Source organism: Ursus americanus, chromosome 23 (genome assembly GCF_024610735.1).
Source record: "Ursus americanus isolate L20-20 chromosome 23, mUrsAme1.1.p, whole genome shotgun sequence".
NCBI lineage: Eukaryota > Metazoa > Chordata > Mammalia > Carnivora > Ursidae > Ursus > Ursus americanus.
The window spans coordinates 44241701-44266358 of NC_142149.1; the positions used below are offsets into that span (position 1 = coordinate 44241701).

The following is a 24658-nucleotide window of genomic DNA, read 5'->3' on the forward strand; positions in this document are numbered from 1 at the left end:
TAAAATTAAGGAGGGGAGATGGAAAAGGAAGAGATATTTAAGTACATTATTTCCTCAACATGGGTGAAAAGATTTTGGTAAGTAGCAGAGACAGAAGTACACATTTAAGAATATAAATACTAGAGGGGCGCCTGGGTGGCACAGCGGTTAAGCGTCTGCCTTCAGCTCAGGGCGTGATCCCGGCGTTCTGGGATCGAGCCCCCACATCAGACTCCTCCGCTATGAGCCTGCTTCTTCCTCTCCCACTCCCCCTGCTTGTGTTCCCTCTCTCGCTGGCTGTCTCTCTCTCTGTCAAATAAATAAATAAAATCTTAAAAAAAAAAAGAATATAAATACTAGAAAAATTAAGAGAAATAATATAATCAAATAAAATCAGGTGGTGAAGAAAAGGGAGATGAAAACCAGATCACACAGTGTAAATAAAGGAAAAAGAAGCAATCAAAACAAAGCACAATATAAAATAAATGTGAATGGTACACTCCACTACAAGACTCTCAGATTAGATTATAAAGACAAAACCAGTAATCTATGCTGTAAACAAAAACTATGCCAATACACAGTGATCCAAAGATTGAAAACAAAAGTTTAAGCAAAAGTATACCAGCCAACTGTAAGGAAAAGAGAAAACGCACTGGGTAACCATCGATTTTGAGGGGGATGAAAAGCATTCACTGGGATGAAGAAGCAACTGTGCAGGAACAGTCAGAAAGACAAAATGCCGGAGAGAAGCCCCAAGAAAAGCCCGGAGAATAGTAACTTCTTTCTTTCTTTCTTTCTTTCTTTTTAATAAAGTATACTTTACCCCAACTTGGGGCTCAACTCATGACCCCAAGATCAAGAGTCATATGCTTTAGCAACTGAGCCTGCCAGGCACCCCCAGGAGGACAGTAATTTAAAAGTGATAACCCCTTTACATTTAGGGGGGGATTGGTGAGCCTTTAAAGACCAGTTTCTACAAAACAGTGCACGTAGAAGTTTATTGTATCAATATGCGCTAGCAATAAGTCTCATTAAAATATATTAAGCCTAAAGGGGAATTAAGTCTATTTCTAGACATCTAAGTAGATATATATTAATTTTGTCATTTGTGGGGGCTGATAAAAGAGAATTAGTCCATGGGCAAGCAACCTTGAACACATTTCTGCTTCACTCAATCGCACAGCAATTGCCTCAATCAATTAAAAAAAAAAAAGGACTTGTATTACCTTTGGATTTCTTCCTCAATTAAAAGCTGTACAATCTCAGGTTCAACAAGATAAATGATGTAGCAAAAAAAGGGGGGAGGTATTAAATACATAAAAACTTTACTTTTAATTCTAATAAGAATGTTGCATTTTACTCCTGTGGAATCTGTCAAGTATGTGAAAAAGATGGGACAACCCCATTTCCTTCAATGACAGAGAAATAAAAATCAAATGTTTACATATGGAAAGTTCCCATCTGAGTACCACTAAGGCATTCAAATGAATTCACATCCTTTATTCTATCACAAAAGCCTCATCGATTAAGCTTCACTGCTAAACACACAAATGAATTATTTCCCAATACAGTGTCTATGTCCAAAACCTCAAAATCTGAAATGTAAAAATTCACAATTTTTCTATCAAAGAAACTTAACAGCCTAGATACCTTATAAAATAAGCTTAACAGTATTACCTTGAACAGTGTAAAAGCAACAGCAGGACACCTGACAGGACATAATTATTATCCCATAACTTCTGAATGGTTACTTTGCACTGGCATTTTGAATAAAATTATGAAAATCAGGGATTGCAAACTCAAATATTTACATGGTGCTACTCAAAATGCCAGTCCCTAACAAGATACAGAACTTGTGCTAGCCTGAAAATCAGCACACTGAAGAAAGTCATTCAATCAAAAAAATGTCTGTTGAGCTTAAACGTGTAGCACAAGGTCTTTATCCCTGTGGACAGTAACAAATAGTTTGTGGACGAGCCACTAGTTCAATAACCACACTTTTAGTAGCATTAGGCCAGATGACACAAATGGCCATTTCAAAGGGTATGATCACCACTCAGTTCCAGGTAATTAATTTCAACTGAGTTTACCAGCCATCTTGCCAGAGCTCTAAAATTTTCAAAGGAAACCAGCAAACCATAATTTTACATGGAATTCCCCTGATTCTTACAATCTATGTGGGCAATAAACAACTGCAAGCCTTACACAATTCACAGGCTGTCAGGAAGTAACCTATATTGTCAACAGTGGAATTACAAAAAAAAAAAAAAAAAAAAGAAGAAAAAGAAAAAGCTGGGGTACTTGGCTCCCCTGTACTTTCAAAGATGGAATATAAAAATGTTTCAATCCTGGGGTGTCTGGCTGACTTAATTTCAAGGTTGTGAGTTCAAGCCCCACATTGGGTGCAGAGATTACTTTACTTTGTTCAACTGAGTTATATGGAATAGGTTAGAATTTTTAAGAAGTTGTGACAGTGGGCATTTACTCCTTTATTCATTCGACAGATATTTATCATGTATCAACTATGTGCTAGGCACTGTGCAAAGTGCTAGAGATACTGCAGTATGCAAATACAGACATGACCTCTCCCTTCATGACAGTGACAGTAGAGGTTAGGTATTCATCCAAGAATCACTCAAATACACGTAAAATTGTCACTGTGATGAATGCTGTAAAAGACAGGTACAAGGTGCTGTGAAACCTACGTAAGTAGTGGAACTACCCTGGAAAAATCAGAAAAGATAACTGAGCTAATAACAGAACAGAATAAAAATTAAGCAAGAAAGAACTGGGGGAAGGGAACACCACATTAACGTGAGTGAAGAGGCTGGATTAAGGTGGTGGTGGCAAAGCTAGGCAAAAGTGAAAGGAATTAAGAGAGATTCGGGGGGGAAAATTTCCAAGATTTGCTGATGGACTTGTATGTGAGGTGAGAAAGGATGTATTCACAGATATCCCCTAGGGTTCTGCAACAGGATGGACAGTGCCATTCACTAAAATTCGGAACTCTGACAGAGAACCATTTTTTAGAATAAATATCATAAATCTGAGCTGAATCTGAGACAGTCAAGTAGAGACACTAAGGAAGCAGTGACCTTTAGGTATAGAGCCCAGAAAATTGGTCTGGGGCAACAAACCTATAAGTGATCTGCAAACAAAGAAGTGAGGCCCTGGAGTGATAAGAATGCTTAAGGGGAAAATACAAAATCAGAAGAAAAAAGAGCTCTGCACTAAGTCTTGAAGGCTCCTTTAATGGCTGTATATACAATCATTACAAAGGAAGCCACACAAGGAGACTAAAAGGATGGAAGAAAGTGTGGTGCCGAGGAAGCCAAGGGAAGAGAGTGTCCATGAAGAACAGCGTCAGCAAAGTAACCTGCTTCTCAAAAGTCAACTGAAAACCAAAATTGCATTTAGTGACACAAGATCACTGGAAACCTTTTTCAAGAGCTGCTTTGGTAGTGGTGGAATTAGAAACCACCCCGGAATGAGCTGAAGATTAAGTAAGGTGTGGGAAAACTGAAGACAGTAAAAATAAACAATTCTCCAAGAAGTTGTTATGCAAGGGAGAAGTGAGATGGGGCCGTGTAAGTGGTAGTGTTGATGGAGAGATTTTATTAGTAATTTTTTATTTTATTTTATTTTTTAAGATTTTATTTATTTATTTGACAGAGAGAGAGAGTGCAGCAGGGGCAGTAGCAGGCAGAGGGAGAGGGAGAAGCAGGCTTGCCAAGCAGGGAGCCCGATGCAGGGCTTGATCCCAGAACCCTGGGATCATAACCCGAGCCGAAGGCAGAAACTTAATGACGGAGCCACCCAGGCGCCCCTATTAGTAATTTTTTAACTGAAGACTCAAACATGTTTAAAAGTCAATGGAGGGGCGCCTGGGTGGCATAGCGGTTGGGCGTCTGCCTTCGGCTCAGGGCGTGATCCCGGCGATCTGGGATCGAGCCCCACATCAGGCTCTTCCTCTATGAGCCTGCTTCTTCCTCTCCCACTCCCCCTGCTTGTGTTCCCTCTCTCGCTGGCTGTCTCTATCTCTGTCAAATAAATAAATAAAATCTTTAAAAAAAAAAAAAAAGTCAATGGAAAGTCACAAAGGCCACATATTATGATTCTATTTATACAAAATGTCTAAAACATGCAAATATATAAAGAAAGTAAGCAGATTAGTGTGGTTGCCAGGGGCTAAAGAGCGAGAGGAAGTAGTTGGGAGTGACTGCTGAATAGGTTTCTTCCAAGGGTGACAAAAATGTTCTGGAATTACTGGGGATGCTTTGTACAACCCTGTGACATAGTCAGAACAACTGAATTGTACACTTTAAAATGATGATTTTAGGGCCAGTTGGGCGGCACAGTCAATTGAGCATGTGACTCTTGGTTTCAGCTCGGGTCGTGATCTTGGGGTTGTGGGATGGAGCCCCACAAGAGGCTCTGCACCGAGCAGAGTGTACTTCAGTTTCTCTCTCCCTCTGACCCCCCAGCTGTGCGCATATGCTTTCTCTCAAATAAATAAATAAATCTTTAAACAATCAAATAAAATTATTTTCTAGTATGTGAATTATATCTCAAATTTCTAAAAAGTCAAAGAGAAGAAGCCAGTTGATAGAGATTAAATAATTAGGAGAAGGAAAATCAGACTAAGGTTCCTGAGATGAGAGGAGAGTATGGGATCCACGTGACAGATTTGCTTAGAATATAGTAATAATAATAGTAATAGTGAGAATTATGAATACTAATTTGTTGAACAAAACCAAAAGCAGATCCATGGTCCTTTGCTGTGTTTTCCACAAACTCATACTTATCCATGACTAATAATTTTTCGGGGGGGTGGTGAGGAGAGAAAGAGGAGAGAAGTGGGCAGAGTCAGAGAATCTTTTTTTTTTTTTTAAAGATTTTATTTATTTATTCGACAGAGATAGAGACAGCCAGCGAGAGAGAGAACACAAGCTGGGGGAGTGGGAGAGGAAGAAGCAGGCTCCCAGCGGAGGAGCCTGATGTGGGGCTCGATCCCAGAACGCCGGGATCACGCCCTGAGCCGAAGGCAGACGCTTAATGACTGCGCTATCCAGGCGCCCCAGAGTCAGGGAATCTTAAGCAGGCTCCATGCCCAGCACGGACCCCAACATAGGGCTCGATCTCACAACCTGAACCAAAAGCAAGAGTCAGACACTTAATCAACTGAGCCACCAAGGCAGCCCCCTAAAAAAATTTTTTAACTTTACCATGCCATGGGTCAAATAAGCAATTAGATAGTAACATACAAAAGAAAAGATCCTGGCAATGACTATTAATAAACAACGTCAGACTAACCAAAGAACCCAAAATCCTACTTGCAAGATGATAAGAAACTGTGATCAATCAAACTGATCTCTTAAACGCAGATCCCTGTGCTAAAGAGCAGATGACAGGAAATAAAAACCTAGTCATCCAGACACCTCTTTGGCCTTCCAAGTACAGTTAAGAGTACTCCAACTTTTCTAGCAAAGCCCAGTGATTTACCCTATATTCACTTTAAAAAACTCCAAAAAACAAAAAACTTAAAAAAAAAAAAAAAAAACCTTTTGGGGTGTCTGGGTGGCTCAGTCAGTTAAGCAGCTGACTCTAGATTTTGGCTCAGATCAAGATCTCAGAGTCTGGGATCAAGCCCCACGGTGCCCCACGTCTGGCTCCACACTCAGCAGGCAGTCTGCTCCCTCTCCCTCTGCACCCCCTCCTTGTGCTCTCTCTCTCAAATAAATACATCTTTAAAAAAAAACTGGGGGGACATCTGGGTGGCTCAGTCAGTTAAGTGCCTTTAGCTCAGGTCATAATCTCTGGGTCCTAGGATCGAGCCCCACATCGGGCTCCCCCACTCAGCATGGAGCCTGCTTCTCCCTCTCCCTCTGCCTGCCGCTCCCCCTACTTGTGCTCACTCTCTCCCTAATAAATAAAATCTTAAAAAAAAAACTTTTATTTATGTACTTATTTATTTAAAGATTTTATTTATTAATTTGACAGGGGGCAGTGAAAGAGGGAACACAAGCAGGGGGAGTGGGAGAGGGAGAAGCAGCCTTCCCGCTGAGCAGGGAGCCCGATGCGGGGGTCGGGATCATGACCCGAGCCAAAGGCAGATGCTTAACGGCTGAGCCATCCAGGCGCCCCAACAGTGTTTTATAACTATATGGAGAATGCTTATAATGTCAAGTCGGGGTAAAAAAAAGTCCTGTATCTGCATCAAAACTACAATCACAAAAAATACTATACATGCATAAGGACAAAGACTTGGAAAGGAACACAAAGCAATTTGATCTTCTGGGCGTGGGAGAACAGTGACATTTTTCTTTTATGTGTGCAACATTATCATCATAAACGTAGTTAGGAAGGGCATATTTCTATAATTTTCCCATTAATGTGGTTTTTTTTTTTTTTTTTTGCATTATAAGATGTCTGTATAATTTCAAAAAACAAAAATCTCCTTTCCAAAAAAGGAAAACAGGCCCATGGTTCCAGGATACTTTTCCACGAAAGAGGGACAATTCTGTTAGAAACCAAACCAGGATATTTCCCACAGTGACAACAATCACCAAAGACAGTACTGCAGCTTTGTGAAACATTTGGAGCAAGAGGAATGGCATTATAATTAATGTTTTCTTAGTGCCTTCAAAGAGAGTTGTTTATATAAACAATTCTTGTTATTAAAAATACATATATATGTTCACCTTGATGGACCACAGCATATAATTTATTAATAAGAAACATCTTTTTTTTTTTTTTTTAAGTAGGCTCAATGCCCAGTGTGGAGCCCAATACAGGGCTTGAACTCACGACCCTGAGATCATGATCTGAGATCAAGAGTCAGACGCTTACCCTACTGAGCCACCGAGGTGTCCCAATAAGGAACAACATCCTAATTACCAAAGTGTACAAGACATCAAGCAGAGGCTAGTCTAATGAAAGAAACTGAAACAAATCTATGAAGATCTGATTCTTAGACTTTGTTAGCAAGGCAAGCCTTCATTTTCTGACTTCTAAGAAAACACAGACACTAATCTAAGGGTTGGAAATCCTTTTGTAGGACAAAGTCTAGTCATCTGGCTTTACTAGCTAAATATCTAGGTCACTGTAGCACCCTGGGACATTAAAAAATCCTGAACAGAGGCGAGATCTTTTCTCATTCTCATTTCTGAGATCACCGGAACTAAAATTAGCTTTCACGTGGAAATCAGCAATTTATTCCATCAAGTCTTTGTTGTTAAACCATCCAGCTTCACAAAATAGCCTATTGTCAACAGACTCATGTCCGATTTCCCCAGAATGACTCCTGCTCTGCTACTGATGAATACAGTATTACCATTATAGACAGAGTTTGGAAGGATACATTCTGTGACCCATGGTTAAAATAACAATCATTCTAACACTATAGAGACTCCACCTCATGTAACAACAATAAAGGTTAAAACTCCCAACCCAGTTTTCCGACACTTGTTTCTATTAATTAGATCTTCACTGAGGGGTTAAAAACGTACTGTGTAATGTATGACAAAACCCTTCAATGCTGGGTCTTTGGTTTAAAAACAAATCATTTAAGTGTCACACTCTATCCAAAGTCAACTGACAGGGATCAAGTAAATTGCAGGATATCTCCATGGGGTTGGTTACTGTGAAAAAAGTACGAACTAAAATCTAGTTTCCACAGTCAGATATGATTACAACAAAGCAGTGATAGGTGCAGGTCAGAAAAACAGCGAGGGACATCACACTAGCAATCCTAGTCACCTTATCAGTTACACAAGGCACAACAACAGTAAGAGTACCTATCATTTGCTAAGTGTCTATAATGTTGTCACTTTACATGCATTATCACTAACCTTTATGACCAATGTCCAAAGTACATCCTTTTATCCCTCTTCTTCAGCTGAGGAAATTCAGTCTCAGTAAAGTTATCTTATCTCCCTTATCTAAAGGGACGCCTGGGTGGTTCAGTGGGTTAAGTGTCTGCCTTTAGCCTGGGTCATGATCCTGGGGTCCTGGGATCGAGCCCCAAGTTGGGTTCCCTGCTCAGCAGGGAGTCTGCTTCTCCATCTGCCTGCCGCTCCCCCTGCTTGTGCTGTCAAATAAATACATAAAATCTTAGAAAAAAAATTATCTAAAACCTCTAGAGCTGCTATGTGGCAATCTCAAGACTGGTCCTCAGGATGACTGACTCAGAAATGAGCCCCCTCTCTCCATACCACACCCTGCTTAAGAGTTGAGCAAATAAATGACACTTTGATCCATCTCAAGTCTACTATTTTGTATGATATTCCTTTTCCATCATTAGCTAGGTTTATATTTTGGCATTCTTTTTCATACATCTGATGGAATTAAATAAAAAGCCATTATAAAAATAAAAAGCCATTATAAAAATATTTTAAAAATTAAAAATAGGGGCGCCTGGGTGAGGCAGTCGTTAAGCGTCTGCCTTCGGCTCAGGGCGTGATTCCGGAGTCCTGGGATCAAGCCCCCGCATCAGGCTCCTCTGCTGGGAGCCTGCTTCTTCCTCTCCCACTCCCCCTGCTTGTGTTCCCTCTCTTGCTGGCTGTTTCTCTCTGTCAAATAAATCAATAAAATCTCTTTAAAAATTAAAAAATAAAAAATAAATAAAAAATAAATATATAAAATAAAAATATCAATGCAGAGAATCACCAACTCTTACCTAAGTAAGCAGGAAGGGGGATAATGTCTAGGAGCAGGTAGATTGCTTCTAAATATGCTACCCTACCAACTATTAATAAGCTCATGTTGCTTCCATCTTTAAAGAAATAAGAGGAGTCTGTGGGCACCCAGGTGGCTCAGTTAAGCCTTTGCCTTCAGCACAGGTCATGATACCAATGTCCTGGGATCCAGCCCCGCTCAGTAGGGAGCCTGCCTGTCCCCCTCCCCCCACTTGTGATCCCTCTTTCTCAAATAAAATCTTTTAAAAAATTATTTTAAAATAAGAAAGAAAGAAAAAGAAAGAGGAGGAGGTTCTCCTCAAGATTGCCTCGTCCTCTTCCTATTCCTTCATAGACAAGCTTGTTTTATCCTGCAAAAAATTTGAAGATTTTATTTATTTGTCGAGAGAGAAAGAGAGCACAAGCAGGGGACAAAGGGAGGCAGAGGGAGAAGCAGGATCCCCACTGAGCAAGGAGCTTGATGTGAGACTTGATCCCAGGACCCTGCGATCATGACCTGAGCCAAAGGCAGACAGGTAACCAACTGAGCCACCCAGGCATCCCTATCCTACAAAAAATTTAAAAATTACTTTTGCCTAGGGGTGACTGGGTGGCTCAGTCAGACTTCGGCTCGGGTCATGATCTCCAGGTCCTGGGATGGAGCCCAGCTTCTGGCTCCATGCTCAGTGGGGAGTCTGCTTCTCTCTCTGCCCCTCCCTCTGCTCCTGCTCTCTCTAATAACGAAATAAAATCTTTAATTACTTTTGCCTATTACAAAAAGAACATCAATGTGTTTGAACACCATAACTCATAACCTTTTAGTCACTTTCTGTGCAGAGCAATCAGCAAAAACTTTGGTTTTAGCTTGAAACAAAATTATGTTTTATAATCTGCAACATCCATTCTACAGGCTCCAAGATATTCCATGGAACTGCACTGTTAAGAACCTACGAACTAGATATTTAGATTATTTCCAATTTTTCTTGTCATAAACAGCTTTAAGATAAACACCCTTAAACGAACATTTCTTTTAAGTATGTTTTTTACAACTTTCAAGGTTGCAGTTTACCAGCATTTTCTCTACACCATTTGACTACATTTTTGCCACTGATGATGTTTTATTTATTTTTTGAAGATTTTAGTTATTCATTTATTTGAGACAGAGCCAGAGAGTGAGCAGGGGGAGGAACAGAGGGAGAGGGACAAGCAGACTCCACACTAAGCGTGGAGCCCAACAGAGGGCTGGATCCCATGACCCTGAGATCATGACCTGAGCCAAAATCAAGAGTCAGATGCTCAGCCGACTGAGCCACCCAGGTGCTCTGATGGATATTTTAATAATTTATCCTTTCTAATTTGGTCCATTGTCTTTCCTCGTGTGAACAGTCCATTTTTAATCCTTACCTTTGTCTACAAAGGTTTCTTACTTTTTCTTATTGTCTTATAAGAGTTCTTTATATTGAGAAAGCTAATTCTCTGCCACATGCTGTATTTGCAGTGTTCTGTCATCTTTTACTTTTAGTATTTCCTGACATGTAAAATTGTTTACATCTCATGTAGTTGAATCCAGCCATCTTTTCTTTTATGAATTCTATCCTTGGAGTATACGTAGAAAGACCATTTCTATACCCACAGTTAAGACATTTACCTACATTTTTTCTAGCACTTAAAAATATATATATATATATTGAAATCATTCAGCGATCAGGAATATATTTTGCATAACATATAGGAAAAAAATTCTAAATACACCCTCCCCATGGCTGTCCCAACTGCATCTATTAAAAGTCCATTACTGGGGGTGCCTGGGTGGCTGTTGGTTGAGCATCCAACTCTTGGTTTTGGCTCAGGTCATGATTCTGGGGTCCTGGGATTAAGCCCCACATTGGGCTCTGTACTGGGCATGGAGACTGCCTGGGATTCTCTCTCTCTCTTTTCCCCTTTGCCCTCTCCCCAGTAACACGTGCTCACGCCCTCTCTCAAAAAAAAAAAAAAAAAAAATCCATCACTGAAAAAAATGCATTACTACTGCCTCACCCCTAATGAACTGAAATGCTACCTTATTCTACACTACTGCCTTTCGTCATAGGATGGTATCTTACTTGACAGGTTCTAAAGTAAGCACGTAAAGTGAAAATCCAAATGGTCAAAATCATACACTGGAAAATCTCTTTAATCATTTATAGCACTGTATAATATTCACATGATGAGAAATACACAAGAGTCAAGACTGATTAAGAAAGGAAGATTCACCCTGTTCACTCTGCACTCCCTCTGGGAGGTACGCTCTTGAGTCAAATGACAGGCAGGAATCACCCCACTAGTTAATGTGCACATGCAATTGTACTGCTGTTCAGACTTAGGTGTGTTTCAGAATGCCACTCTGATGGCCCACTCTTGCTCCAATACTGTACTAATATTTTAATTACTCTAACATAAATATCTAGATATTAAATATCTAACTTAAATATCCAGATAGATATTTAAATATATTGTGAAGTTCAAGTTCACATCCTTACACCTTTCTACCACCCATCCACTCTTTTTTGCTTTGAGCATCTTCTCTTTGAATTTTGGAAACATTATACCAATTTTTCTCCCAAGAATAGGGATTTTGACTGGGGGAAGCAACAACATTTTAACTATATATATATAGTTATAGTTTAGTTATAGTTATATGTGTGTGTGTGTGTGTGTATCTATTAAGATTTTATTTATTTATTTATTTAAGAGAGAGAGAGAGAGAGAGTGCAAGCAGGGGTAGGGGCAGAGGGAGAGGGAGAGGGAGAAGCAGACTTTTCTGCTGAGCAGGGAGCCCAACATGGGGCTCGATCCCAGAACTGTGGGATCGTGACCCGAGCTGAAGGCAGACAGTTAACCTACTGAGCCACCCAGGCACCCCCAGCTCAGTCATTTCTTACTGTTATAAGCCTGGGCAAGTTATTTTAAAAGAATGTGCATTCATGGGGTGCCAGGCTGGCTGAGTCGGTACAGCATATGACTCTTGATCTTGGGGTCATGAGTTTGAGCCCCATGTGGAGTGGAGATTGCTTAAATAAATGAAACTTAAAAAAAAAAAGTGGGGTAGCGGGATACCTCAGTTGGTTAAGCATCCAACTCTTGATTTCAGCTCAGGTAACGATCTCAGGGTTCTGAGATCAACTGTACCCACCTCCACACTCAGCATGGAACCTGCTTGAGATTCTCTACTTTACCCTCTCACTCTATTCTTTCCCCTGCTCGTGAGCTGTCTCTCTCTAAAAGTAATAAATCTTTAAAAAAAAAAGAGAATCTGCATTCACATTTACAGGTGAATCAAATTTATTCATTATATTATTTAGACCCCTATCAGCAGTATTTAATGTTTTTTGGGTCAATGACCCTTTTTAAAAGTGAAGTTCTAAAATATAGGTTAGAACTCTGAACCCTACACCTCCTCAAGAAAAAAAATACACTTTTTTTTTTTTTTTTAAAGGTGAGCTCTACACCCAGCATGGGGCTTCAACCCATGACCATAAGATTAAGAGTCTAGGGACTGAGCCAGCCAAGCATGCCCCCAACACAAGTATTTTTATCTAATTGTTTTCAAAGCATTGGTGAATCCTTTGAAAGTCCCTAAGGCCACGGCTCTATTTTTGTCTACTTGGTTAGAAATACAAGGAAAAATGTCTCCAAGTTATATTAAACACTTTTAAAAAGATATTTCTGTGTTGGGGCACCTGAGTGGCACAGCGGTTAAGTGTCTGCCTTCGGCTCAGGGCGTGATCCCGGCGTTATGGGATCGAGCCGCACATCAGGCTCCTCTGCTATGAGCCTGCTTCTTCCTCTCCCACTCCCCTGCTTGTGTTCCCTCTCTCGCTGGCTGTCTCTATCTCTGTCGAAAAATAAATAAAATCTTTAAAAAAAAAAAAAAAGATATTTCTGTGTTGTATTTTTCAAAATGCTAAAGTCTTCATTTTTTTTAACTTTTAAATTATTGCCTTTTTTTTTTAAGATTTTATTTATTTACTTGACAGAGAACACAAGCAGGGGGAGTGGCAGGCAGAGAGAGAAACACGCTCCCCACTGAGCAGGAAGCCTGATGCAGGGCGCGATCCTAGGACCCTAGCATCATGACCTGAGCCAAAGGCAGTCGCTTAACTGACTGAGCCACACAGGCACCCCAAAATTATTGCTTTTACTAATGTAAACTAGTCTTCTTTTTTCCTATTTGATGCTTTTCTGCCTTCTATTTTACTTTTTCTAATTTGGGGGCACTCTCATTTGCCTAGTATATTTTTGCCCATCCCTTTATTTTTCATTTATCTGTAATTAAGTCATTTGTGAGGTGGGTGGGGTGGGGGTGGGTTAAACAAGTGATGGGCACTTGCTCTGATGAGCAGCAGGCATACGTAAGTGACGAATCACTAAACTCTACACGTGGAACTAATAGTATGCTGTATGTTAATCAGGTGGAATTTAAATAAAAACTTGGAGGAAAAAAATAAGTATGCCACTTGTAAATGGCACAGAGTCAGATTTTACAGAGGAATTATTCTTGAGAGTTTAACCAATTTATTGAACGTCCACTTGCCAGACACCTTTAACCCATTCAGATACATTATTGTATCTGTATCAGATACAGATAACAGATCTGTTTGGTTTGCTCTGAGCAATATTTTAAAAAATATTAATCTTAAACCATCTTGAAACCCTCCTCTGGTTCCTCCAGTGTCTGAACGATCAAGTGAACTTGCCTGCTATGAAAAGCTCTGCTGTGAACTATTCTTTGTTTTCCTTTCAGTCTCATCTTGTTATTTCCCAACTCGCTATCCTATATCCACTTCAGCCCCACCTACAAGCAGTTCTCCAAACTAAACACACCTTTCACAAAAATCTGTTCTCTACACCAGAATTCTTTCCCACTTCTATTCATTCTTCAGGATTCAGCTCAAAGACCCAGGCCCTCACTAACACCACCTCCACATCACTGCTTTGTTCCTCTCTTCCAACTTTCATTTTCAATTGCCAACAAAATAACCCTGCTTGAGTATCCCACAGCCTTCTCAGATTCCATATGGCCAAAACTGAAAATCTCACCTCCCCACAAATAAGCTCATTCTCCTTTGTTCCCTAACTCAATAAACTAGGTACTACCACCCATCCTCTTGCTAAGTTAAAATCACAAGCACCATATCTGGCTCAGACTCCTTAATTTCCACCATGTCCTGCTAATTCTATTCATGAATTTCACTCAAATTCATCAGTGATTTCTATCCCTCCTCCCTCTACCTAGTTAGGCCACCAATGTCTAATCTGGATTACTGAAACCATTTCCTACTCACTTCCCTATACGTCCAATCTTAATTTCCCCTGCAACCCACCCTCCCCAATGCTCTTAGAATACTTCTATCTAAACACAACTCTGAACATGTTATTCCTCTGCTTTTAAACTTTAGTGGATAAGGACAGGGATGGGTAACTCTGAAAATACAAGAACCCTCCACACCATACCCTTAAAATAAATTCCAAACCCCTAGGGCACCTGGGTGGCTCAGTTAAGCGTCCAATTCTTGATTTCAGCTCAGGTCATGAGATTGAGCTCCGTTCCGCATTGGGTGTGGAGTCTACCTAACTCTCCCTCTCCCTCTGCCCCTCACCATGTGGGAGCACACTCTCCCTAAAAAAGGATAAAACTAGGACACCTGGGTGGCTCGGCTGGTTAAGCATCTGCCTTCGGCTCAGGTCGTGACTCCACAGTACCCCACACAGGGCTCCCTGCTCTGCGGAGAGTCCGCTTCTCCTCAGCCTCTGCTCCTCCCTGACTGCTGCTCGCTCACTCTCTCTCTCTTACTCTCTCTCGCAAATAAATAAAATCTTAAAAAAAAAAAAAAAAGACAACTAAAAATAAAAAATAAATTCCAAACTCTTAAGTGGGCCTTATAAAGTCCTACACGTGTAACCCTCCCAAGGCTCATCTCCTGTCATTTGTCCACAACATCTTAGACACACTCAGCTTTTCCACTTCCTCTACTGCTCAGTGCTCCGCACATACTGCTCCCTCTGCCTGTAACACACTTCTATCTTCCTATTCATTCTTCAGCACAACCAAGACACCACTTGTTTCAAATCATTCTCTAAATTCCAAAGTCGAGGTCAGGTCTCCCTTCTATGTGAGTCCACAGATTCTGCCACACCAAAAGCTTCACTGCTTATTTATATGTCCACTTCCCCCACAAATGTGTGAACTCCAAATGCAGTAGTCACTGTCTTCCATATTTTGGCTTTCCTAAAACTTAGCACAAAATGGTTAATCAATAGGTATTTGTTAAGTAATTAAGTACAATGATAGGTATACAGAGGAAACAAAGAATAGCAAAACTGTAGCCGTCCCAACACTACATGGACTAAATAAAACATTCACATACGTAATTATAGAACAAAGATTTAAAAACAATGGTAGGGATGATCTAAACAAAGAGAAATACTAACCCAATCTCTCTAAGGTTTTCCCCAAGGTAAGGTGCTAAAAATAATTCTTTAGAGTATGCAAAGAAAATATTAAAACTCTTATTTAAATGCTTAATTTTTAGTTTGAATTATGTTTTCTAATATGCTTTATATAGTAACACAGTCAGTTGTACAAGCATTGATATGGAACTGACCTCAACTTTTAACTGTATAGACAAAAAAGCTTGGAAACCACAGTTCTAGGGCATTTGATCTTAACTTTTGTGTACTGGGGGAGGATGGGGGCCCAGATAGCTTTCAGAATCTGATGAAAACTAAGGACTATCTCCCAGAAAAATGAGTATAAATATACACATCTTTTAAAGATTTTATTTATTTGACAGAGAGAGAGCATGTGTGCATAAGCAGAGGGAGTGGGAGAGGGAGAAGCAGGCTCCCCACTGAGCAGGGAGCCCAATGCGGGCTCGATCCCAGGACCCTGAGATCATGACTGAGCTGAGGGCAGACACTTAACCAACTGAGCCACCCAGGCGCCCCTAAATATACATATTTTTAAACTTTTATACGATTTCTAGGCTATCTTGCCCCTCAGGTTAAAACCTGTCCTAGGACCTCCATTTCTAAATCCATAAGGAGACTGCTAGTAGGAAGAGGTCATCAAAATGCCTCAAGTCCTGTGATGCTATTATTCCTTACCTTCCCTTTTCTCCACAATCCTGCTCCTCCTGCCCCTCATAGTTAAATCACCACACTTTTCCCCAGGAAGGCTTGGAATGTCCAGCCTATGACCCCCATACAGTTTAGGAGTGCAGTTAAAGATTTCCTTCTCAAAGGTATAACACACATCAGTTATTCCCACACCATTATCATATCATTACTTTCTTAATTTTTAAAAATCAGCTTTTTAACTAAATTTAACTTTTAAAAAAGATTTATTTATTTATTTGAGAAAAGAGAGTGTGAGCAGGGGGAAGAGCAGAGGGAAAGGGACAAGCTGACTCCACACTGAGCACAGAGCCCAATGAAGGGCTTAATCTCACAACACCAACATCATGACTTGAGCCGAAATCAAGAGTCAGACACTTAATCAACTTGAGCCACCCAGGTGACCCTTAACTACACTTAACTTTAAATTTATTGACATCCCGGGGCACCTGGGTGGCTCAGTTGGTTAAGCAGCTGCCTTCGGCTCAGGTCATGATCCCGGAGTCCCAGGATCGAGCCCCACATTGGGCTCCCACTCAGGCAATCGTTCTCTCCCCCCGCAAAAAAATTTTTTTTTAAATAAATTAATCGACATCCTAAAGTAACAGTATCTGTGAAATCATTTTAGATGTCTGGTTATTATTTTCATACCTACATCAAAGTAAACACACTTAAAATAAGGACTCTAATTTAAATAAAAAATAAATAAATTAATCCTCGCTAAAAATAAGTAAATAAAATAAGAACTCGAGGTCCTCTTCAGCACCGTGTTTTAGAGCACAATCCCAAGGTTTCTGTACTTAACTCTGGGATCCCTATTGGGTAAGCAATAATTCGGACATCAAGTTTTCTTAAAGCCATAAAGAAACTAAAAAGTATTTGGTCCAATCCTCTCATTTTATAGCTTAAAAAGATGAAACCCAGGAGTGCCTGGGTGGCTGTTGGTTAATTATTCAACTCTTAATTTCAGCTCAGGTCATGATCTCAGAGTTGTGAGATCAAGCCCCAAGTAGAGACTGGGTGTGGAGACTGCTTAAGATTCTCTCTCTCCCTCTCCCCACCCCCAAAAACAAACAAAGATGAAGCCCAGACAGGTTACGTGATTTGTCCAAGATCAGATGAGAAATTTCAGGATATGTCTAGGATTAGCATTCAGATGTACTATCAGTCCAGTACGCTTTCCACTACCCTGTGTCCATTCAGATGATACTAGAATAATACAGTACTAAGAATTCTTCGTGTTACCTACCTCACTCTTCCACTCAGATTTATCTGAACATGCTGCTTAAAATCTGGGTATTTGGTTGCCAGATATGCAAAGTCGGGAGGTCTGTCCTTGTATCTATTTCTTGCGTGCATTGATTTACTCAGAGCCATCTTTAAAAAGAAGAAAAGGAAAAACGTCAGCATATTTAATCAAAAATACATTAATGGGGAAAAGCTGTGGTTGCCAAGTCAACAGTTATAGCCAACGTATTTTTGCCAATCAACTGAGAAAGTAGAAGTTATATTTTTTTAAATGTACACAACAAATAAACACATGAAAATATGCTTAACACCACCTTGAGTCATTAGGGAAATGCAGATCAAAACCACAATATCACTTCATACCCAGTAGGATGGCTATTATTTAAAAAGAAAAAAAAGATGAGGAGTGTTGGTGAGGATGTTAGAAAATTGGAGCATTGCAGGTGTTAACATATACAGTGGCTGTGGAAACAGTTCATCGGTTCTTAAAAAGTTAAACATAGAATTACCACCATATGATCCAGCAATTCCACTCCTAGGTAACGCCCAAAAGAACTGAAAGCACGGATTCAAGCAGATATTTTCACATCAATGTTCACAGCAGCATTATTCACAACAGCCAAAAAATAGAAACCACCCCAAGTGTCCGTAGATAGATTAAAAAAATGTGGTACATACATAAAACGCAACATCCTTCAGCCATAAAAAGGAATACAATTCTGATACGCCCTACAACATGGATGAACCTTATTATGCTAAGGGAAATAAGCCATACTCAGAAGGGCAAATGTTGTATTATCCCACTCATATGAGGTACCAAGAATAGGCAAATTCATACAGAGAGTAGAATAAAGGTTATCAGGGTTTGGGGAGGAGGTAGGAATGTTGAGTTATTATTTAATGGGTATGTTTAGGATGATGAAAAACTTCTAGAAATGAACAGTGGTGATGGTTATATAACAATGTGAATGTACTTAATGCCACTCAACAGTACACTTAAAAATGCTTAAAATGGTAAATCTTATGTTATGTATATTTTATCACAGTTTGAAAAGCGTATGCAACATGATTTTTTTTTTAAACCATGAAAACTGGAAACTATTCTTTTGAAAGCATCTACAGCCAAGAACTAATAGTCAGAGGTTAGTTTTTACAAGGGTCTTGTATGGACTGAATATTTGGTAGCACATTATAAAGTCACTAATGTTTCAAAATATATCTTCTATTTTACAAATTTCAGTCTTGTCATTCCTAGGTAGCTAAAACCATATGAAAACAAACAATTTTGTCTTCTTCCAGATTACAAAAAAAAATTCGCACATTTATAGCAAGATATAAAAGTGAAGAAGAGCCATTGATCGTAGTGCTTTGTTTTGTTTTTTAAGATTTTATTTTCCATTTGAGAGAGAGCGCGAGAAAGAGCGAGCATAAGCAGGGTGAGGGGCAGAGGGAAAAGCAGGCTCTCTACTAAGCAGGGAGCCTGATGCGGGGCTCAATCTGGGGACTCTGGGATCACAATCCGAGCCAAAGGCAGACACCCAAACGACTGAGCCACCAGGCACCCTGATTGTAGTGGTTTAGTAAGTTATGCAGTTGGTCATTTTAAAAATTATTTTAGTGCATATCTCTGGGTGGTAAGTGATTTGTATTTTCTTCTTCACATCATTCTGTATTTTCCACTGTTTTTTATAAGGTGCATTCATCTAAACAGTGTTAGGTAAGCCAAAATCCTAGGCATCACCTGATAGTTCTATACTCCTCCCATATCCCAAGAAATCAACAGTCATGTGGATTTTACCTGCTAAATACCTCTCAAATCCATCCAATTTTTCCCTACTCCACCAATATCAGCCCAGTACAAGTCACCTGGATTCAGAACAGCCTTTCACTTGGTCACCCTGAATCCACTCTTACTCTCTCAGATTTCCTCTTTCCACCTTGCAGAGATCATCTCCTAAACACAAATCTCACTATGTCTTCCTCTCTATGCCTACTTGCTCAAAACTTTACTTAGGATTACAAACAAAAATCATTACTTCCTCATACGTTTAAGGCCCAGCAAAGTGTGGCCTTACCTATTTGTTCATCATTGGGTTAAGTCACACCTCCCGTTGCTCTTCTTCCTGTCCCTCCACTCTGGCAATTGGGTCTTTACAGTTTATTCCCTTTGTAATGTTCTTCCCTCTCCCCTTCACCTGATGAATTCCTACTCATCCTTACGTTCGTTCGTTCGAGCATCTCTTCTTCAGGAAAGTTTTTCCTTCCCTAATCCTCCTAGTTAAGTCATATCCCCTATTATAGTCTCCTAGCAACAAACACCTTTCCTTTGTAGGTTTTATTAGAGATATAACTTTACATAGTAAGAGATCTGCTAATACTCTATTTCAAAATGTTTTTTTTACAGCTTTCTACACTGAAAAAAATTTTTTTAATTTTTTAACTTAAACTTAACATACAGTGTTATATTAGTTTCAGGCGTACGATATAATGTTTCAACGATTCTATACATTCCTCAGTGCTCACCAAGGTTAAGTGTACTCTTAATCCCCTGTATTTCACCCATGCCCCTACCCACCTCCCCTATGGCAACCACCAGTTCGCTCTCCTCATTTAAGAGTCTGTTTTTTTGCTGGTCTCCCTTTTTTGTTTGTTTCTTAAATTCCACATGAGTGAAATCATATGGTATTTGTCTTTCTTTGACTTATTTCACTTAGCATTATTCCCTCTAGGTCCATCCATGTTGTTGCAAATGGCAAGATTTCATCACACCCTAAGCATTCCATTGTGTATATACACACCTTTTTTTTCTTTTCAATTTAGTTAACATATAGTGTACTATTAGTTTCAGGGGTACAATTTAGTGACTCACCAGCTACATATAAAATCTCATTACATCCAGTGCCCTCCTTAATGCCCACCACCCATTTACCCCAACCCCCAACCCACTCCCCACCAGCAGCCCTGTTTGTTCCCTATAGTTAAGGGTCTCCTATGGTTTGCCTCCCTCTCTATTTTTATCTTATTTTTCCTTCCCTTCCTCTATGTTCATCTGTTTTGCTTCTTAAATTCCACATGAGTGAAATCATATGACATTTGTCTTTCTCTACACCTTTTTCAACCATTCATCTATTGATAGACATTTGGTTGCTTCTTTATCTTAGTTATTGTATACAATGCTGCCATAAATATAGGGCTGCATATATCTTTTTGAATTAGTGTTTTCATTTTCTTTAGGTAAATACTCAGTGGTGGAATTACTGGATCAGATGGTAATTCTTTTTTCAATTTGGGGCTTGAACTCCCGATCAAGACCTGAGCTGAGTCGGACACTTAACCAACTAAGCCACCCAGGTACCCCAAATGGTAATTCTATTTTTAATTTTTGAGGAACCCCTGTACTATTTTCCACAGTGGCTGCACCAATTTGCATTCCCACCAATGGTGCAGGAGCGTTTTTCTCCACATCCCTGCCAATACTTGTTATTTCTTGTGTTTCTGATTTTAGCCATCCTGACAGGCATGAGGTGATATCTCATTATGGCGTTGTTTTTAATTGTGCTGATGATCAGTGATGTTGAGCATCTTTTCATGTGTCTGTTGGCCATCTGTATGTCTTCTTTGGAAAAATGTCTATTCAGGTCCTCTACCCATTTTCTAATTAGATTATTTGGGCTTTCTGGTGTTGAGTTGTACAAGTGCTTTATGTATTTTGGATGCTGACCCCTTATTGGATATGTCATTTGCAAATATCTTCTACACTGAAAATTTAACAACAATTTTCAAAAAAGAGTCGTCTTCATCCTGGACGTTTCCAAATCATATATCCAACTGCCTACGAGACTTGTCACTTGAATAGCTCAAAAGTACTTCATGTACAATGTCCAAATTTAAGTCATTTTTACCCACCCCAAACTGGTCCTTTTCTAATCATCCCTTTTTCGCCAAATAACACCACTACCTTTCTTGTGATGCTCAGGCCAGAAATCCTTAGCATCTTCTCCACGCCATCTTCCCCATTCCAAACACACCATGTCCTGAATATGTTCTACCTTCTAATTATTTCTTGACCCTACCCATTTCTGTCACAACTGCACAACTCTACCCCAGATCATTATCCCCCTTGGATTACTATCATAGCCTCTAACTGATCTCTCTATAACCGCTCTTGCCTTTGCCATCCACTTTTCACCTAACAGACAAATCTTCCCTCCCTCCCTCCACGCAAATCTGGAGTCCTTGCTAAATCCCTTCAGTGGCTTCCTAAAGCTATTAGGCTGATAAAGTCCAAAATCATTAACAAGGCATACATAATCTAGGCCTTGCCTATCCCTCCAACCTCATTTGTTGCCACTATGCTCCAGACACACTAGTCTTTTCATTTTCTCTGCTGCATAATGATCTGTCCCACCATCTGTTATTCTTACTGCCTAAAAGGTTCTCTTCACCCTCCTACCATCCATGGTCCTTGTGAACGCCCACTAATCCTTCAAATTACACCCTAAGCATCATTTTCTCAGGTAGGGTTTCTCTGACACCACATATCCAACCAGATGCCCACTCTATATACTTTCAAAGTATTCTATGCTTTCCTTCGAAGCTCTTTAGTTTACATTTGTCCTGTTCTCCACCCCACCTCCCAGGCTGCAACCATGTCCATCTTATTTTTCACTGTATCCTCCAACAACCGGCATACAATAAATATTTGTTGAGTGAATAATTCAGAATTTAGGAAAATTAATGGTCACCTGAAAGTTTTTCAGCATACTAAGCTACCACCTTTTGCCCCTAACATTATCACAGAAACTCACTATATACAAGTTTCAATTTCCTAACATTAACGTACTTTTGACAGACTATCAAAAAAGAGGGGAGCATAAAATTAGGACAAGAACCAGTCCCCATGAAAAAAGTTGAAAAAGGGGTGCCTGGCTGGCTCAGTCAGTGGAGTGTGCAACTCTTGATCTCAGAGTTCTAAGTTCAAGCCCCACACTGGGTGTAGAGATTACTTTTAAAAATCTTAAAAAAAAAAAAAAAGAAAGAAAGAGAAAAAGCTTAAAAGGAAAACGTTTTCTTTTCTTGTGATTCTGGCAAGCAACAACAACAAAAAAAGTATTCTAACAGTAATTTCAAAAGACACTGGTATGTTAGAGCTCTGCAACACATTAAGATTCTAAAGACTGCATAGATGACATCAGTGTACAGACATGACACTTTGAACATATGTGGAACAAATTAAATTAGATAAGGCAGATTCAATTTATATCCTACATTAATCAACCTTTCTGGTCAGAACAAAGAAAGAGTCAATAAAGCCACTTTCTTGCTAACCAACCTCCTAATGAAGGCAATGGGATCTTAGCTAAATCTATCCTATTTCTCAGAATTTAACCGAGTGTCAACTCTTACCTGGCATTAACACTGTCACTCCTCCTTCTCTCTAGCCTAACCTACTTTCCTCTTCCTGGCTCATTCTTACCTAGTCATGTTCATCTCCTTGGATTTTGGGGGCTTTGTTTTTTTTTTTTTTTTTTACCAAATCTGGCACACTCCTGCCTCAGGGATTTTGTACTTGGTCTGTATGGACTGCTCTTCCCCCAGAAATACATACATACAAGGTACCCTCACCTTGTTCAGGCCTTTGATAAAACCTCACCTTCTCACTGCCCCCCCCCTTTTTAAAGTAAGCTCTACGCACAATGTGGGGCTTGAACTCACTACCCTGAGATCATGACTATGGCTCTATGGACTGAGACAGCCAGGCGCCCCTGATGCCTTTTCTTAGAGCAGTAGGTGAACACTTAAATGTGCAGTAAGTGAGTGAACACAATCCTTTCCCTTAATACTTTGTCTTCAACACAGAACTTACCCATCTGACATTCCATATACAGCATTTACTTGCTTTTTAAAATCTGCCCTGCCAGTAAGCTTCATTAGGGAAAATATTTTGTCTATCTTGTTCACTGCGATATTCCAGTGCCTAAATTAGGGCCTGGGAGAGTAAGCACTCATCAGTTATTTGTTGACTGAAAACATGAGGGAACTCTTTTTTCACTGTCCGAAGCCACTGACACACAACACTCTCATTTTTTGTAAACAGTCCTCATCTTGACATTCAAAAACGATCAGCCTAGTTAGGGCTGGAGCTTTTTCTTTTGGGTTACCCGAGTCAGTCCAGAAAGCCAAAGCAGTACACCCCTGAAGCTGACGCTTTGACTTTCTTTCAACTTTGTCATCTTCATGCTACTGTTTCTTTGGTTTCTGCCGACCCTCAATAACACATTTCAACTACCATTTATCTAAACACTCAAAAGAATCTAAATTCCGCTTCGAATTCTAATTTCCGCTTGTAACTTCGAATTCCTTCCGGATAGATCTCTCCCAGTTCAACCCCAATCTCCGTTTTCTCTCGTCGCCTTCCTTCATAAATCCGACCTTTTCCTCTAGTTCCGCCACTACCATTTCTCCATCTCCTCCACTCCTCCCACCCGCTCATCTTATCCACTCAGTCATCCCGCCTCAGTTTCTCATCTCTCTAAACCTCCTCAACCGCTGGGGTCTTCCGTACTTCAATCCTAGTCTCCATTCTAGGCTCCAACTCCTCCCATCCATCCCACCATCATTAACCTCCTCCACGTGCGCGCGCGCACACACATATATCCACCCACCCAACCCATTCACTCACCCATGTGGTCTGTCTCCCTAGACCCAAGTCAGCACCTCACCCGTCCAGAACCGCCGGGCGCAACAAGCACGCACATATACAGAAACAAAACCACCCACCCATCAGGTCTGTCTCCCTAGGCCCCAAGTCAGCAACTCACCAGCTCAGAACCCGAGAATAAGGAACTTGGGCCACACAAAGGTTAAGTAACCTCTCAACCCGCCCGAGAAATACTAAATAACTCACAACTGAAGTCAAAGTTTCTTCCAGATGACCGATCTGGAGTAGGCCTCTATTAACTCCAGAGTCTTAAACCACCCGCAGGGGGAAGCGCCTAGAAACGCAGATGTTACGCTCCTAGCGCGCCGCCATGTTGGGCAAGCATCCAGCCTCGTGATTGGGCGAGCTACTCTCGCGCGACCTGTAGCCGTCTGAAGAAAGAAAAACCACCGCGAGACCTGGAGTTAGCAGCCCGACACAGGGAAGGGGCGTGGTAGCAAGCGGAGTCTTCTGCCTGCGGGCGTCTGCATTAGAATCTGTTTGGGAACTTTGTTTTGTAATGTCGATTTTTCTAAAAGAAAACGTAGTGGCGCCTGGGTAGCGCAGTCGTTAGGCGTTTGCCTTCGGCTCAGGGCGTGATCCCGGCGCTCTGGGATCGAGTCCCACATCGGGCTCCTTCCGCTGGGAGCCTGCTTCTTCCTTTCCCACTCCCTCTGCTCGTGTTCTCTCTCGCTGGCTGTCTCTGTCAAATAAATAAATTAAAAAATCTATAAATGAAAATGTAGCTTTCCGGATCCCACCTCAGACTTACTAGGCGGGAATATGAGGATGGAGGAAGGTGGAGGCGGGAACTTTAGGATCTGATGGCGGGCAGTTAGCCTTTATTCTGCGGCAGGTCTCTTGCTTCATGTGTTTTCTCATTTAATCATCACAGATAAAC

At 40.5% G+C, this 24658-nt stretch overlaps 1 protein-coding gene across 1 annotated transcript in view; it reads right to left on the minus strand.

Annotated features, from left to right (window-relative positions):
- The window catches only part of METTL16 (methyltransferase 16, RNA N6-adenosine), a 72920-nt gene extending 48823 nt beyond the window's left edge, over positions 1 to 24097 (minus strand). The window contains exons 1-2 of the mRNA XM_045773138.2: positions 23965 to 24097; positions 17059 to 17186 (exon numbers count right to left, since the gene is read on the minus strand). Coding sequence (XP_045629094.1) covers positions 17059 to 17186 — 128 coding nt within the window. The 5' untranslated portion in view covers positions 23965 to 24097. The remainder of the gene's footprint in view (positions 1 to 17058; positions 17187 to 23964) is intronic.
- Between the last annotated feature and the right edge of the window lie 561 nt (positions 24098 to 24658).